Source organism: Heloderma suspectum, chromosome 4 (assembly GCF_057233095.1).
Source record: "Heloderma suspectum isolate Gila_16-S chromosome 4, 16-S_ref, whole genome shotgun sequence".
Classification (NCBI taxonomy): domain Eukaryota; kingdom Metazoa; phylum Chordata; class Lepidosauria; order Squamata; family Helodermatidae; genus Heloderma; species Heloderma suspectum.
In genome coordinates, this window is record NC_139461.1 from 185631898 (window position 1) to 185650170 (window position 18273).

Below are 18273 nucleotides of genomic sequence, written 5' to 3' on the forward strand. Positions count from 1 at the left end.
TTCTGCCAGATATCCACCTGTTCTGCCCTGGTTCCACACTTTTTCCTCCTGGTTTCATCTTTGCTCTACCCTGCCCTGCCAGATAATTCCAGACTACTATCCTTCCAAATCCCCCTGGTTCCATACACCCTGGCTCTGCCTCAGGCCCCACTGAGGAGGACATTATATTTCAAACCAAATTTAGCAACCTTACCTTTATAGTAATTCACTATACTGAAATGGGCCAGAGAATCGAAGTCTCATTGTACCATTGAAAGTGTAATCATGTATTTAGGATAGAACAAATATGGGACAGTACTCATCTTTTTGGTGATATGATCATTCTTCCATCAGTACCTCCATTTTAAAGATATATCATTTTCTCTCTTTCTTTTTGTCATGCAAAATCAAGAATACATTCCAGGAAGATTTGGACATGAGGAATCCGTCGGGTATGCTGCTTTTCCTGTAGAGGGTAGTGGCTATGAAAGCGCAACAATATCAATGTTTGTCCGAACACGCAAGCCTTCTGGCTTGTTATTTTCTCTGAAAAAAAGCTCATCCCTACTTCTTAAGGTCTGGCTGGAAGGTGGGAAGCTTGTGATGTCAGGTTCACGCTCCAGCAGACTCTTAGGAACACAGACTGTGAACGATGGAAATTTCTATTTAATATCTTTAAAAATGGAGCCAAATAAGACAGAGTTATTCCAATCATCACAAAACCTGGGCTATATTTCTACACCCATCCTAAAAATCCAGAGTGGAGATACTATCTACATTGGTGGATTGCCAGATGACCAAGAAACCAATGTCAGTAGTGGGTATTTCAAAGGCTGCATCCAAGATTTAAGACTGAATAACCAACCACTGGAATTCTTCCCTGTCACTACCTCATTCAGTTCTGTCATCAACAAGAGCACACTCATCAACATAGCCCCAGGCTGCACTGGAGACAACCTCTGCAAGGTAAGGATGCTGTTTCTCAAAGTGCCGTTTCCATGTCTGCAACCAGGAATTCTCTTTTGAACTAACAGCCCTCCAAAACCAGCATGTGACAGTAAGAATATCTTAACACGATATCCGAAGCAGGCAGGTAAGATCAGATTTTGCCAAACAGCCTTTGCAATTTGCAGGCTCCAATACCACAAAAACATCTGGGGGGCTGGGCTGGCCTGGAACCTTGGCTCTTAAACAGCAAGGTAATGACAACCAGTGAGCAGACCTGCTATTCATTAAGAGCAACTTGAACTCACTGTAGTTTTCAAACCAAAATATTCTCAAAATTATTATAAAACCAGACTTTCAGAGCAGGCGAATCATGCAGCATATTATGGGCATCAGATCTGGCAACAAGGCCCATAAAATGTTAAATAATAGAGGAATGTTCTATCACTGCACAAATTTAAAAAAGGCAGACTCAGTGCGGATTGGATCTACCAGAAATCTCACAGTCCTCATTTAACGTTGTATAAAAATAATGGATTTATAAACATCTCTGAATAATATCTAAGTGAATATATGTATGTAGGTTTATGGAAATATGGTACTAAGTTTTTTTTTTAAGTCATTTTGTGATTTTTTTTTCTTTATACCCAACACGGTTGCCTTTTCTTTTTGCTCACGTTTGACTCCCATCTCTCCTGTTTAGACCAATCCCTGCTGGAATGGTGGTGTTTGCTATTCAGTCTGGGATGACTTCACTTGCACCTGTCCACCAAATACAGCAGGGAAAGCTTGCGAGGAAGTGAAATGGTGTGAACTCAGTCCTTGCCCCCATGAAGCCCAATGCCAGCTGGTGCATCAAGGATTCGAATGCAAGTATTTTCCCCCTTCCCTCCGTAATTCTTATTACCTTTGGAGAATGAAGGCAACCCAGTGTTGATTTGCACAACGGTTTCAGGTTAAATAGAGCATTCCCGTCCTCATGATGTATTTTGGTGTCTGTTTATTGCATATTAACATCGAGAAGATATTGCAGATCTCTGGCACTAAAAGTAATTAAAGGGCTAAAAAGCATCACACTAAATTTGGGAGTAATGGCATGTGCCTAACATTACAGGAAAGAACTGAAATATATTATAGGGACAAATTTGCTACTGCTGATCAGTAGCACTACCAGGCAGATGACCATTTTAAGAGTCACTGAGGCCAAGTGAGTGTGAAAGTGCTATCAGTGCACCGCCCCAATCAGTTCAGCTTCATATTTTTATTTGGTCCTGAGTTGTGACTGGGGTGGGTATGTATTGCCTAGTCTTTGTGACATCACCAACACACTTTGTAGTAGTTGTGGTTTTGCAGTAGTTTAAAAAAATTCTATTGGCAGATGATTTGTGACTTAGGGCGCAATCCTATGGCAACTAGTCAGCATCTAGACAGCCATAGGATGGGTCAATTTCTGGGAACCGCCCCCCTGCCCCCTGCCCCACCGCCTTGTAGGCAGCACGGATCATCCCCGGGCTCCGCACTTGTAAAAGCAGCATGGAGCGGGGCAAAAGGGGGCGGTTCCAGGGGTGGAGAGGACCAGGGGGTGTGGAAGTGCCAGTACGACACTTCCTACATACTGTCTGGCCTCCCCACCCCGTGCGCCAACGTCCCGCGGCTACACAGCCAAAACCGGCCATGTAGCCACGAATGCAGGGCAGCCAGAGCACAGAGGAAAGGATCCCCTCCACGCTCCTCCTGCTGTGCATTGGATAGGTGGTCGCCTCTGAGTTTGGAGGCGGCCGCCTCTCCTCATAGAATTCCTCCCTTAAGTAAATAACACAGAGGTTCCCAGGGTGGGGAAATTCTTTAATCCTAGAGCCAAATTCAGTCTCAGGAGATACATTCCAGTGGTGGGCAAGGCAAAGAGGTGGGACCAAAAATGCAAAATATGCCAGAATATTGTATCGTAAAGCTTTTACTGCCAGTAACTAAGCCTTGGGAGAGGCATTTCAACTTTTTAGAATGGAAAAAACTGCACAAAAGCTGGGAAGCCACCAAATGGCTGGTGACTGGGGGAAAGGGAGTGGGGGTGGGGGAAGGGGGCTTGGCCTTCTGGGGAACCCCAGAGGGCCAGATGTAGCCCTTGAGGCCTGAGGACCACCACCCCTAGTTTATACTCACCCTGACAGCATTGACACATGAAATAAAAATGTAAAACAAAAAGGCACTGCCTAGGGTGCATTCCTCTTCTTCAACACTAAAATAAATGTCTATTAATTGTTATTTTTTTAATGGAGAGCACAGGTGTTTATTATTGCAAGATAACAGCCCTAAAGCAAGACATTCACCTTCATTATGTTTGGCTGGATATGTCGAGTTTGAGACAAGACTGGGCTACAACAACTACACCACTGTGGGGAAAATCATTCTGATTGTACATATTGGTTCCCATTAGGCATGTGCGAATCCACCCCTGTCTGGGTTCTCCAGGTACCCGCCCAGCCCCTGCCCCCACTTGCCAGTCCCCAGACCATGCTTGAGCCCCTCCCGCGCTCAGTGAGCAGCCCGCACTCACCCCAGCAACCTCGTTGAGCTCTGCAGTCACCTTTTTGAAAAATAAAATGGCGATCGCAAAAATGTGCATATTTTCGTGTGTGCGAAAATGCACATTTTTGCAATTGCCATTTTATTTTTCAAAAAATGGCGATCGCAGAGCTCAATGAGGCTGCCGGGGTGAGTGCAGGCTGCTCACTGAGCATGGGCAGAGGACGAGTGGGAGCAGGAGCTCGGAGAGTGGGGCTCAGGGGTGCGGGCAAAGGAGGTTCCGCCTAATTCCTGGATAGAATCCGGCTCCCACACCATCCCTAGTTCCCATGATCACCTCTGTGCATTGAAAGCCAGTCATGTCAGCAGTCGGGAACATGCCCTCTGCATGCATTGTCACCTGGGCCTCATGAATATGCCAGTGGTCGGGGTGGAGCTAACATGCATGGCTCCCTCACACATTTTTTCAACACGTGGAGAAGGTGCCATGAGCTCTAATGAGGACTCAAAATTTTGGCACTGTTGGCCAAGAGGGACTGTGGCTCAGTGGCAGAACACATGGTTTGCATGCAGAAAGCCACAGGTTCAGTCCCTGGAATCTCCATGTAGGGCTGAGTAGGAATCCTGCCTGCCCTGCAGTCCTGGGGAACTGCTGCCAGTCAATGTTGACAGCACTGGGCTAGATGGACCAAGGGTCTGACACAGGATAAAGCCAGGTTCCTATGCTCTACTAACAACATTCTCTTCTTTTCCAAGTCTTGGAAAATAACAGTACTGGTCTGCCATGCATTGTTAAGGTTCCATATACAGTACTGGATAAAAATCAATGGGAACTCTAGCATTTACTTCAGAGGGAGGTGGATTGCATCTCATGGCCCAGATACAGACAGAGGCATGCAGAACAATTAGCAACACTACTAGTCACTGCACTAATCTCGAAAACGTCACTCAGTAGTTCTGTCTACACACTGTATAGAAATGTGCGTTCCTATTTGCATGGCAAGATGGAAGGGAAGGTGCATTTCTATGCACACGAAGTACCACACGATGCATTCTTTTGGGAATGATGGGAATGCAAAGAATGCAATGATGGGAAATGATGGGAATGCAAAGCCTGCACTGCATCTGATCCTCATCTCCACCTGTTAGTTGCTGTCCAAGGCAGCGGTGGATGGACTTCATGCTTGTGGCATCTACTTTGCTTTGTTCATTAATTAGAATGCAAAGATCCACCAACCAGAGCTGCCACAGACACACGCTTAGCACTGAAGAATCCTAAGCCCAGGAATTTGCTTTGAGCACCAGAACTGAAGGCAGTTCATAGTCCTTCCACACAAAAATCCACTCCTGGTTAATCTCTCAAGCTTTCTTCATTCCAGCAGTATAATCTGGGGGCCGGAAGGGAGTCATTTTGTTTCTGCTATTGTTAAAGAATTGGGGGTTGGAAATCCTTACCAACTTATTGCAAATCCCCCAGATATACTTCTAGATCCAGATCTTCCTTCTGTCCACCTGTAATCTAAGAGGAGTAGGTGTTACTGTGAGTGAGTGAGTGAGTGAGTGAGTGAGTGTGTGTGTGTGAGAGAGAGAGAGATGACTAATATTGCGAAGAAACAGTCTCATTAATTTGTGTTTTCATCAAGTACAAAATATTATTAATGAATATGCATGTGCCATTAAGATGAAGAAAGAAAATAAGGCAGGCAAGCTGGCAGATCAGTTGTAATTATCAGGATGTCACCCTCTTACTTTTCAGTTATTTATTTATCTAGTTAAGGAGGTTATAAAATCAGCCGCGGTTTTCCCCTTTGCTGATGTGACCCACATTTTACAGTGCAATGAGATAAAAAGGTTAATCCCACAGACTGTCCTTAGATGTCCCTCGCTCTCCCCTCCATTCCTTCCTGGAAAGGCATTTGGACATACATTTGGATGTATGCTAATCAACTCCAGGTTTCTTGAAGGGAAACATGTGACAAAATTTTAATCACACTGTAATCACACTGACTGTTAGAAAGTCAGAGCGCTTAGCCTTGTAATAAATAGTTCACCTAACCACCAATAGGCCAAGTGACTTAACAAATGATTGGTTATGGTCACTACCTCAGGAAAATGTATCTGCTCGCATATTCTGCCAGAGAAGCATTTAGTTGTCAGTGCAGTGCAGTTACGGAGCATTGAAGAGCTAAAATGTCTTAGCAGAGACAAAACAGAAGCGAATCTGCATGCAAAGTACTTGAAGGAGCACTTTAAAATTGCCCAGGGGGGCAATTGCTAATATGAGGGTGCCCTCAGCATTTGCAGTATGGCAACTCCTCTACTCAGGGGAGGCATGTTCCTTGCTATGGAACTCCCTACCTAAGAGATCTGTCTGTCCATCTCCCTTTTATCCATGAGGAAAGCTGCAAAACCTTTTTTATTATTATTATTCAGGAAGACTTTGGGATCTTGAGTCTGGGCTGTCTTTTTAATTGGCTACTGCTTAGTGTGTGTGTGCGCGTGCGTGTGGGTGTGCGTGCCAAACTACACCTTGTGTATAGCTACATCTGCCTTTGTACTTTTATTAATTAGAGGTGCAGGGGGAGACAGGAGCTTACCAGGTATATAATGTGTGGGTAGGGGGGGGGGTTATATCTTCCCTCACCAGCAAGATTAGGAGTAAAATCCCTACCACCGTGTAGCTAGAATGCATAAGGGAAGTGATTCTTATTGAAAGTTCCACTGGGGGTGGGGGAGGGCAATCAAAGATGTCAGGCAAAAGATATCTTTTCCCACTTGAGCGCCTTGATTTTAAATTGAAGATGCCAAGGATGAAATCTCACACCTTCTGCATGAAAAAGCATGTGCTTCACTACTGAACTATGCCCTCTCCCTTATTTATGTACGTGTGTGTGTTCACTGTCAAGCACACGCCAGTGAATACCATGCTGAAACCAAAGTTAAAGTGCAGCTTGCATTTCAAAGACAATGACACCACTTTTATATGCTTAACGGCTTTTGCAATCTCTGCCCAGGTATTGCCAATGCCATTTTTAGTGGCAGAAGCAGCGCAATCTTTTATAGAAGCAATGGGAGGATCAGGAGAGACCTCACCCGCATAACCTTCGGTTTTCGGACTCAAGACTCAGACGTGATGCTGCTTTATGCAGAGAAGGAGCCTGAGTTCATTGCCATCAGCATCCAGAACACCAAATTAGTGCTTCAGCTACAAAGTGGCAACAGTTTCTATACACTGAGCTTATCTAGCTCACGGCCAGTGAATGAGGGGAAGTGGCACCAGGTGACCTTTGCGATGATAGAACCCTCATCTCAGTCATCAAGGTGGCACATGGATATAGACAGTGGCAAAGACAGCATGACAAGTACGGTTGCCACAGGAAACCTCAACTTCCTGAGAGAAGAGACAGACATCTATCTGGCTGACAAAGCTTTTGACAACCTGGATGGACTAAGAGGGTGCATGAGCACTGTCGAGATTAGCGGCATCCACCTCTCCTACTTCAACAGCGCTGGCGGTTATACTAAAGAAAGGCAAGAAGAGCAATTCCTCAAGGTATCTGCCAATTCAGTTGTCACCGGCTGCCTGGAGTTGGATCCCTGCAGCTCAAGCCCTTGCGTGCATGACGGGATATGTGAAGACTTCTACACTTCTTATCGTTGCACATGTGCTGAGGGATGGACCGGAAGCAACTGTGAAATGGACATTAACGAATGCGCATCAAACCCTTGCGTGCACGGAAAGTGCAGTGACGGAACTGCATTGTACAAGTGCGTATGTGATCCTGGATACATGGGGTCAAGGTGTGAAGAAGACATCGATGACTGCCTTGGCCATCTCTGCGCAAATGGGGCCACCTGTGTAGATGGGATTAACAGTTATTCCTGCCTATGCTCAGGGAATTTCACCGGAAGGTACTGCAGGTACTGTAATGAAGCCTGATGAAGAAATTCATCTGCCACGAGTATTATTCACTTCTGAGCTCTTAAATGAGGTAGTGATTAAATCCTGAACAAACTGTTGCTTAGAAATTGCAAAACTGAGAGTTGCATTTTGAGGAAACCAGGTAATGCAGTGGGCATCTACCCTATGCATCCTCATTCATCATTATAAATTACTTATATGTGGTCATCATTGTACATGGTGCATTGCACAATTATAGAAATGAAACAAAATAAAGCAGGCAGGGCCGGCCCTTCTATTAGGCCGGGTGAGCAGATGCCTCAGGCAACAGATGCTATGGGGCAAGGAGTGGACAGAGTTGGGTGTGCCATGTGGCATAGACTGTTGCCCTCAAGCGCAGTGGAGAATGCAGTCCCACCACCAGCATTGGAAAAAGATTCAACTGCTTTCATATATGAAATGGGGGGGGGGGGGCGGAGAGCCATCATGTCCTTTGCCTCAGGTAGCAAAATGTCTTGGGCCATCCTAAAAACAGATGCCTGCGCCAAAGAAGTTAACAATCTAGATTCCAGCAGTGAGGGAGACAACAAAGGGGAGAGAATGCCTAGAGTAGCAAGCAATAGAGGGACCTGAGGAATGGGAGAGATATGAATGGACGCAAATACAATTATACACATTTATGTTTTGTTTCAGTTTGGGATAAGCATTGAAGGATTAGGCCATTTATTTTCTATTGGAACCAGAACATGAGTGAAGGCACTAATAAATCTAGCTTCCTCAAAAAAAAAAAAAAATGGAGACAGTACATCACAAAGATTTGTTGCAGATAAGGGGCAAACTAAATGTTATGTGCAAAAGCTGATAATAAAGCCTTGGCAGCCACATTTTGTAATGAGAAACAGCTTCAGAATAGGGCCATCTTGAACACAGAAGCACCAAGTGGGAGGGGTGCTTAATCCTTCTCTGCTAAACACTTTCCCACCCCAAACAGCACCCACAGCTGGTCTGTCCGTCCTCCACTGTAGGATCAAGGCATATTTGGAAGAGTAAACATGCAGCTAGAACCCCACCGGGATTGCCAGGGGAAGGGGCTGATTTGGAGGGAAACTTTAAGTACACACACTACCGCTTTTCCACTCAAAATAGACCCCTCCCAAAGATTCCACTAAAAACAAAACATTGTGGCTTTGCTGCATGTCTGTATGCCTACTGTGCATCTAATGGCCTTTTAAAAAGCATTCCAGAGATACAATTCTGGCTGTCAAAGAATAGGAAACCATGGGATTTTTTGAGGATTGTCTAATTTCCCTTTCATTCAGTTACCACTTTGTTTACAACATTGGTGTGTATGTATGTGTGTGTGATTGCACAAATTATTTCTGTGACTGGAATGTTTGTTTTTTTTAAATCATGTTGCTGGCTGAATACTCGCACCTATCTTCAAGGACACTACTGCATGTCTGCTGTTCAGTCATGTCTTCTCTGTCTGCTGGCAAAAGTACTAAACCATCCCACATTCTGTGCTAATCAGATGTTAACATATAAGAACGATAATATATCCCATAAGTATAATTGTGAGTAGGGATGCCGGAGAAATCTGTAACAGAACCAAATGTGTTTGGATTTTCATGAATCCAACCCGCAGATTTCAGAATGGACTGGCTTTTCCCCTGTCAGGTAGATTCCGTGGACTTGCAGACCAATTTCCTAACTTTCCTGAATTTTGTGCAAATTTTGTCATAGAAAAATACAAAAAATTTAAAAAACCAGCCAAAAATGTGCATTTCCCCCAGCAGGCTAAAGTGTGGAAATGTAAAATTCGGAGGAATTTGTGCATTTTTGCACAAGCAAAATTATGCAATTGTGCATTTGCACAAATGCAAATTTGATCAAATATGTAAATAAAAAAAAATCCAATTCCATCTGTGTGTAGGTGATAGAACGAAAGGCACCCGACAATCTGCAAAACACAGACAGAACAGATTTTATGCAATCTGTACATCCCTAATTGTGACCCAGTCCAGCTTGGGGCTACTGGGGGTTGATGGTGTTTATTTATTTTATTTATTATTAAATTTATTAATCGCCCATCTGGCTGGTCACCCAGCCACTCTGGGCGATGTACAACATACAATAAAACAGTTTAAAACAATAAAATTCTACAATAAAACATTTTCTAAAATACCCTAACCCACCCCAAATGCCTGCCTGAACAACCACGTTTTTAATGCACGACGGAAGCTCATTAAAGAGGGGGCATGACAGAGTTCCCTAGGGAGGAAGTTCCACAGAGTGGTGGCCACCACAGAAAAGGCCCTATCGAAGCAATTCCCATATCAGTCTAAAAGATGCCCAGATATGATTTAAACAGTTGAAGGCAGGCTTTAGATCAGGGTTTTCAAAAGCGAAAATTAGATAAGCCTTGAAAAATAATCAGGAAAAGCAACGTTACAGACTCACCACTGTTGTTTCACTTTAGACGCATACAACTCCCTTCGACGGTGTGTGGGAATGAGACTAGAAATCTGACCTGTTACAACTATGGCAACTGTACGGAGCTCCAAGGACACTTAGAATGCATGTGTCTCCCAGGCTTTACGGGACAGCGGTGAGAGCTTTTGACATATCATATCAGATGCCTTTGAGAAGGGATTATGAGTTCTTTCATGCAGCAACACCATACTCCAATCTCCAGTCCATTGTGACAAGCACTAGGTTCCAATAGAAACGTTAGGTTCTATTTACCGGGGTGCCGTTTTTTCTGTTAATTCCTTTGCAAAAGCAGTGAACAGCTTCTGGAATGAGACGAAACAAAAACAGGAAAAGCTGAGCTGTAAATAGTGTGTCAAAGAAGAAGGTTGTAACCTAGGTTTGAGTAGCCATTTTTCTTGGTATAAATCAAATAATAAATAAATACATAGGTTTTACTTTAAAATTCAGGGTGGGGTGTTGTTTTGTTTTGGGGGGGGGGTCTGGCATGGAGGAACGTTCAGTGGCATGGAATAGATTTCCTCAACTGTAAAGCAGTACCATCCCAGGAAGGCAGTACCACATGACTTCTTTGCACGTGAAGATCGGCACTGACGCATATTATAGAAAGTCATGAGCTCCTGGGCAATGCACCAGTTGAGCACCTTTATATGATGGCTTCCTATTCATTTCAGCTCCACTCAAGGAACCCTTTTATACATTGACCTGCCCCTTCCATTGGAGTGAACAGAGAACCCTTTGTGCATGGGGAAGGTTTCATCAGAGCCCTAAGCCCTGCATCACTGGAGTAATGGTGACACTCCCTTCAGTCCTGCAAATGCCGTCTCTGACCAGAGCCTGTAACTGGTTGTCCACCATTAACCACCACCTTCAGTCCTGCAAATGCCTTCCATGACCTGGGTCAGTAACAAGAGGACATCTTTACTGAACAACCCAACACTGAGGGCTGAACGGGAGGAATGATTTCTAGAAACTTTGATGGAAACTTCCATCTGTATGTGAGATAGTAATTATTTCAAATATTAATATTCCATCAGAAGAAATGGAAATTAAATGAGTCCCCAGAGGCCAATGTGTTGCAAACATACAGCATGCAGATGCATCTAAGTTTCTCCCAACACTGTTTTTGAAAATGAAAGCAAGCTCAGGAGGCTGCACATTTTGTCAAGCAGTAGCAGGAGGCCAGGAGTGCTTAACCCTTTCCTCATGGCAATGTGTGTGTGCGCTAAAAATCCCCTCCAGGCTGTTTCCACCCACTCACCCATTCAGTGGAGAAAATATATGGGTACTGTAGGGAAAAAAGTGGGGGGGGGAGCCAATTTTTAATAGAAAAAAATGGCCTGCAAGAAAAGGGTCAAGCATGGTTCTCTCCCCCTCCCCCAGTCCTCTGCTCCTGATAGCAGCCTACCGTAAGACCTGTTTTTCATTTTTAAAAGATGTTTGAGAGAAAAACACACACAACTGAACGTCATGACTAGTTTGATTCTAATCCTGCCTCTTCTGTTGTCTTCTCCATTTACTTTTTAGTACGACCTGACTTAGAGAGATCCATGCAGTTTGTTGTAAATGATGGATGACATGAAAAATTCCTGGTTTACCAGTGCGCAGAGGATTTGGCAGCCACTGCTGTGTTGCAATATATAGCTTAGTCAGGAAAGACCCCCCACCGGCCCCTGTAGATTCAGTGGGAAACACGACCTTTTCGAGATTATTTCATGCATTTTCTGCTCCTCTGAGGTTTATGGCAGGAAGAAAAAAAAGCGTTTTCCTCTCATCCAAAGCAGCTTGATTACTGTAACTTTGGGAATGAGAGCCTCTTCTTATTTTCAGCCTCATTAGCTGATAACAACATGAATTTTACAGTTTCCCACATTAGCTGATGGCAACTAATGTACCAATTGTCTTTCCTTAGAACATACTAAATGGAACAGACATTCCAAATGTTGTTCTCGTCCTCATCCCAAATCAAGAGCATTTATTGTAGATTGCTAAATTATGTATAAATTGAACCATGTTTCAAGTTTGGAAGATTTTCGCCATCTCAATCAGCCTTCCCCAAACCACTACCCTCCAGATGTTCTGGACAACATCCGTCGACACTCCCCCATCCATTGTCCATGCTGGCTGGGGATTATGGGACTTGTCATCCAACACATCTGGAGGGCACCAGGCTGAGGCAGGTTGGTCTAGATCAAGAGTTTTCATGTTTTCTATCTTCTTGGAACCCTTTGGGTCACTCTTGCTAGAGGTATGAACATATAGGAACATAGGAAGCTGCCTTCTACTGAGCCAGACCCTTGGTCCATCTAGCCCAGTATTGTCAACACTGACTGGCAGGGGTTCTCCACGGTTTCAGGCAGGAATTTTCCCTGCCCTATCTGGAGATGCCAGGGATCGAACCTAAGACCTTACGCATGCAAAGCAGGTGCTGTACTATTGAGCCTCTGCAATAGCATACAGAAAGTTTTTGAAATTAGCCAGAGGGCTTTTGAAATTAGGTTGAGGGCCTCAGGTTGCCTCGCCCTCGCTTAGAACATTGTTCTTCAACAAGGGGGTGGGGGCGGAGCAGCACCAGTTCACACTGAGGGACCCCGTATGTCTGCTCCAGCATTGTCGGAGATCTTGGCGCATTTCCTACCATGCACACTTCATTCATGTGCGACACTAGTAAGGCCTGTTGCATCTCACCAGCGCCTGTGTGGACTCAGAGTATAACCTACCAGACACCCAATACTTTCTTGTGGCTGCATTGCCAGAGCTGGGCGGGAGGGGGAGCACTAATATTTTTATGCTTTTAAAAAATCTGAATTCAAAATATAGATCAACCCTCAGTTATGTACACAGCCCACTGATTTTAAATATTGCATAAGAGGGTATGTGATATCAGTATATGCTTTTAAATTAATAAGTCTTCAGTCTTTTCAAGGCTGGGAGCCATCTATATCTCCAACCAGCAAGATAAAACATTCTGTTAATTTTTACAGTATATGTCTGTCTGCTTCTCTCCTTTCTGTATCTTCTGCTGATCTCTCTCCTCCCACTCCAGTTTTCTCTTTTAAAAAAAAGCAAATGCTGGTGATGGTGCTGCTATAACGCTGCTTCGCCCCCACCCCCTTGGTGAAGATCATTGTTCTAAACCAGGGCGAGGCACCCTAAGGTCCTCAACCTAATTTCAAAAGCCCTCTGCATTCTACATGTTCAGTCCTCTAGCAAGAGTGTCACCTATCCCTTCCCTGGCAGCCCACTGGGTGGGTAGGAAGGAAGAGGGAAAGAAAGAAAAAAGAGGTGGCAGAAAGGGAAAGAAAAGGGAATGGCAGAAAGAGAAAAGGGGTGACCCAACCCACTTTTGACTCTAATCTCATCCGCCGCTGGCTTTGGTCCTGCGCACTGCCGATGTGCAGCTGTGATAGATTGCCCTCGACAGAATGTGGCCCTTGACAGAAAAAAGGTTGCCCACCCCTGTTCTAAACCATGCCGGAGAGCCGAGGGTTTCAGTGAGCCATTTAGAGCAGAGAGCTCTATATTTTCCCCCTTTTCCATTTATATTTATGTGTCTGACTTGGACACAGTAACACATGCCTTAGTTACATCCCGCTTGGATTCCTGTCATGTGCTCTACGTGGGGCTGCCTCTGAAGAGTGTTTGGAAACTTCAGCTGGTTCAAAGACCTGCTGCCAGACTGTTGACTCGGGCTGACTACAGGAAGCATACAGCTCCTCTACTAGAACAGTTTCACTGGCTCCCAGTCTGTTTCCGGGCACAATTCAAAGTGCTGGTCATGACCTATAACGCCCTATCTGGCTCAGGTCCAGGTTATCTGAAAGACCGTATTCTCCCCTATGAGCCTGCTCGTGCCCTGAGATCTTCAGGGGAGGCTCTTCTCGTGGTCCCACCACGATCACAGGCTCGCCTGGTGGGAATGCGGGAGAGGGCCTTCTCGGTTGCTGCTCCAAGGCTCTGGAACTCTGTTCCCAGGAAGGCTAGAGTGGTACCCTCCTTGGCATGTTTCCACAGGCAGGCAAAAACTTTTTTGTTCCGGCAGGCCTTTGGGGATAGTTAGTCTGGACCTGTGAGTATATGATGGATTGATATTGTTTATAGTGTTTGTTGTCTTCTAAATTTTGATATTTTATACAGTGTTAATATTATTGATGATTTAATTATATTTTTAACTTTTGTATATTTCTATTTATATGTTTTAACTGTACAAGTTTTTAATGTTGTAAAGCCACCTTGAGTATAGGGAAAAAGGTGGGATATAAAGATGATGATAATGATGATGGAACTTACCTAACTTTTCTATCTTGCAGATGCGAAGTAGATATTAACGAATGTGACTCTGATCCATGCCTTAATGGGGGCCTCTGCCAGAACCTGTTCAACAAATTCCGCTGCATCTGTGACATCAACTACGCTGGCAACCGCTGCGAGGTAGACGTAAGCGACCTCTCCTTATTTGTCTCTCTCTTGTTGTGGCAGAACCTCTTTCAACTTCTCTCCTACCTTATTCTACGCATGGATGATGACCCAGCAGTGGAGTGGGGTGAACAGGATGATTAGTAGTAATTGGTGAGGGCGTCATCATTTTAAACCCATCAAAGCACAACAGAAGATGCCTTGGCCAAAAAGTAAAGCTAAGTTAGTAATCAGAACAGCAGTAACAAACATGTTCACACTGTGAACCCATTTTCCTAATATCCTGAACATATGCAAAATACAAAACCCAAGAATGCTAAACTGCACACAACTGGAACACACAAGTATAAATTATATAATACTGTAATATAAGGGGACAAAAAACTGTGTGTGTACAAAAAAGGACCACAAAAGTAACAGCATGATACAAAGAACTGAATTACAAAATGTAATCGATAGACCTAATAGGCAGAATCATAGAATCATAGAATAGTGGGGTTAGAAGGGGCCTATAAGACCATTGAGTCCAACGTATCAATATGCAACCTTAAATGGGGATAATATTATTTACAGTGCACTGGGTACTGACAGAAATGTGTGATGTCTTTATTTTCTGTTTGAATTCTTTTCACTTCTGAGGAAGCCTGTTGCGAAACAGGAGCATATCCAGATTCCTGTAAAAATTGAAGGCCACAACTTCCACGGCATAGTTCTTCCAGCTGCTATGAATTACTGTTTGCCAGCTTTATCTACATTTTGTAATTCAGTTCTTTGTATCGTGCTGTTACTTTTGTGGTCCTTTTTTATACACACACTGTTTTTTGTCCCCTTATATTACAATATTATATAATTTATACTTGTGTATTCCAGTTGTGTGCAATTTAGCATTCTTGGGTTTGGTTTTGTCACAACTGGTACCCTTTGTACTAGTCATATGCAAAATACACCGTTATACGTTATTTGATGCACATTACTAATGTCCATTGCACATTATTCTGATGTCAAGCGCGGAGCCGGAGACTATGAATGAGACGCATGATTCTTGACGCAGTTGAGTGTTTCAAGTGAGAGGAGAAAGCAAAACATTCCCAAAGCAGATGTTCAAGTTCTCAGTTCTCATTCATTTGTACATTCTTTCTGCTCTGGGTTTGCTCCCTGGTTTGTTTTTTGTGCCATCCCTTCTATTAAGATGATGAGATGCAAAGACAGACAGAGCACCTATACTTTTAAAAGAATACAGCCTTTTTCTCCTGACATCTTGCCATCACAGAACAGCCTCCTGACTTCATAAATGCTGGTTTTACACACACACACACACACACACACACACTTTTGTACATATGTGTTCCTCAACTACATCATCATGTGCACACAGGTGTAGGTGCTCCCCTGCCAGGAGCCCTTCCCTTCCTGCGCCGGCCATGTTCCTACCCATTGTCTGAGCATTTTCAAGAGTGATGTGGTTGAGAAGAAAGATCCTATGATGACTTACAAATCGTAACTTAGCTATTTTTCTGACACTGATTTAAATGTTTCAGCTGAGCTCTATAGCTCCCAAACTGCATTTTACTGGGGCACCACAAGAAATAAATCATGAAATCATTAGCGGCTCTTGTGAGTTCACAGCACTCACCCACTGAGGGGGCTGCCCCAGCGCTTTCTGCCGGAGACGAAGGACAAGATGGCACCCACACCATTCCACATAGCCAACAGGACTGGCAATTCAATTTTACTTTAATATTGACAACAGGACAGCACCCTCTACTGCACCCAATAGTGTAGGGGAGACGGGGCTCAGAGGGAAGTATCACCAATACTTTTTTATTCGTAGGGACGCTGACTTATCTGCCACTCCCTCAGACTTCCCTGTGAATTTAGCTGTAATCCTCAAAGTAGCTGGTGAAAATGAATTTCCTCAGCAACAACATATTGTTCCCTGTTGTAATGCAAAGTATTTTGAGGTGGCCATGTCTTGAATGGGCAATTAAGCTTTACAACGGACCTGCTCCTGGTGGAGATGAAAACTGCTAGAACTGGGTTGTTGATGTGGATCAAAAGAGCGGCCTGAAGTTGGGGCCTCTCCTTGGGGGTGTGGCTATGGGGCTGTCATGATGAACACCTGCACTTCACAATTTACCAGTACCCCACTGACCCCACCTGAGGGCAGCAGGCCAGCCTAGGGAGCACAGCTCTGCCTGCCAACACCTTGCTACCACTTCCCATCCCCCAACATCGACTGCTTCATTCTGCCTAATGGCAGGGCCAGCACACTGCATCTCTGCAGGGCCGTGTTTCCACAACAATGGAAGGAAAAGCAAATGGAGGAGTACCAGATTTTTTTTTTAAAGGAATCAGCTTTGCTGCGCTTTGCTTCATGCAGGGCTCCTCAAGCAGGCTCTCCGCAGCAGTAAAAATGGCTTCACAGAACATACTTCCTGGTGGGGGTGGAGGTTGGAGTGAAGGTCATCTGACTGGCAGGGGCTGCTCAACCAATAAGAGAGGCTTCCCCCCTCTCCCCCCTTTCTCCTTTCCCCTGAAAGGCCAGATGCACCTGCATTTCAGAAGCAAGCCTCATTGAGCACAGTGGGAGTTACTTTTGAGTAGACACGCATATGCTTGTGCTGGGAAAGACGGATTGGGGGGAACACAAAGACGGAAACCAGCCCCCATTTTAACCCGCAGGATGTCTATAACGAAGGGTGGAAGTAGTTTCTTCCTAATGCAATAAACCAAACAAAGGAGAATCAGAGCCTCGAGATTGCACTTTACTGCACTTAGGGAATTGGGCTCTAAACTGTGCCATGTCAATTGAGGGGGATCTCTGTAAGTTCTGTGGGCATTCAGAGGGCAAGCCTCATTCAGCACAATAGGAGTTACTTCTGAGTAGACACTAATTGGCTTGTGCAGGGGCAGGAAACACACAGGAAACACCCCTTGACTGGGGTCATGGTAAAAGGCACACTCCTGCGCAGGGCTAGCATACCTGAGCTAAATGCAGGGGTTGGGGCACACAACAGCTGTACCGCCGAGAACCCGACTTAAGGAAAAGAATCAGACTTTAAGCAGTCTCAGGAAAAAAAGCATTTTTTTCTGTGATAAGCTCCAGGGTGGCTGCTGGATGGCCACAACATCATGTATCCCTAACAACCTCCACACACAGCCAGTTTGCAGTAAATCACTCATGGAAACAGGCCCCAGGACTCACTGATCGTGTGATGTGCTGTGGGGTGGGCAGTTCTACTTTGTCTCTACATGGGGGTTTGACCAGGTCCTTCATAATAATTAGAATAAAAGCAAAGCTGGAGCTATCCCATGTGCTCTTTTTGCTTCTGCACTAGCAAAAAGCAAGAACACTGTTTTATGCAAAACCAAAGGGTGAGCTCCTGTGAGGGCAACTCATTCCCATTTCTGAAACATTCCCAAAGTAACCCTTTTTACGCTGTGAGAGCGAAGTGTGTCTCCCATTTTAATTCAGACTTGTTTCTGAAAGCGTGGTCCTATGCATGTTTATTTATTTATTTGTCTGTTTATTTATTACATTTATATCCCACCTTCCTTCTTCTTGCAAGGAACCTAGAGAGGCTTACGTGGTCCCCCTCCTCTCCACTTTATCCTCAGATGCGGTGGTGCTGTCAGGGTAAAACTCTGGGGCAGAAGTCCAGTGCCCCTCTTAGCAGAATCAGCAGAAGGGCTCCCAAATGCAGCTGGGCTAGCTTAACCACATTGACCAATAAGGCCAGAGAAATTACTTAACTCTATAAGACCATTAAGTCCAGATCCTAAAATTACTTAACGCCACCGCTGCTCCGATATCAGACCCAGGGTTGGCTCTACTATTAGGTGAGTGAGACAACCACCTCAAGTGGCAGATGCTGGGGGGCAGTGGTGGCAGCCCCCCCCCCAGCTGTTATTCCTGAGCTCCCTGGCCATTCAACTTCACTTGGAGGACAGAGCTGTATGTGCCACACAGCTGATCCTCCACCCTCTAAACTAACCTGCTGCCCTTGGGTGTAGTGCAG

The 18273-nt window shown here is 44.7% G+C and overlaps 1 protein-coding gene across 1 annotated transcript in view; it reads left to right on the forward strand.

The window, feature by feature from the left end:
• CRB1 (crumbs cell polarity complex component 1) overlaps nt 1–18273 on the forward strand; it is a 161580-nt gene that overhangs the window by 108969 nt on the left and 34338 nt on the right. Inside the window, exons 7-11 of the mRNA XM_084851626.1 lie at nt 392–945; nt 1628–1793; nt 6462–7368; nt 9828–9956; nt 14149–14275. Of these exons, the coding sequence (XP_084707752.1) occupies nt 392–945; nt 1628–1793; nt 6462–7368; nt 9828–9956; nt 14149–14275 (1883 nt within the window). The remainder of the gene's footprint in view (nt 1–391; nt 946–1627; nt 1794–6461; nt 7369–9827; nt 9957–14148; nt 14276–18273) is intronic.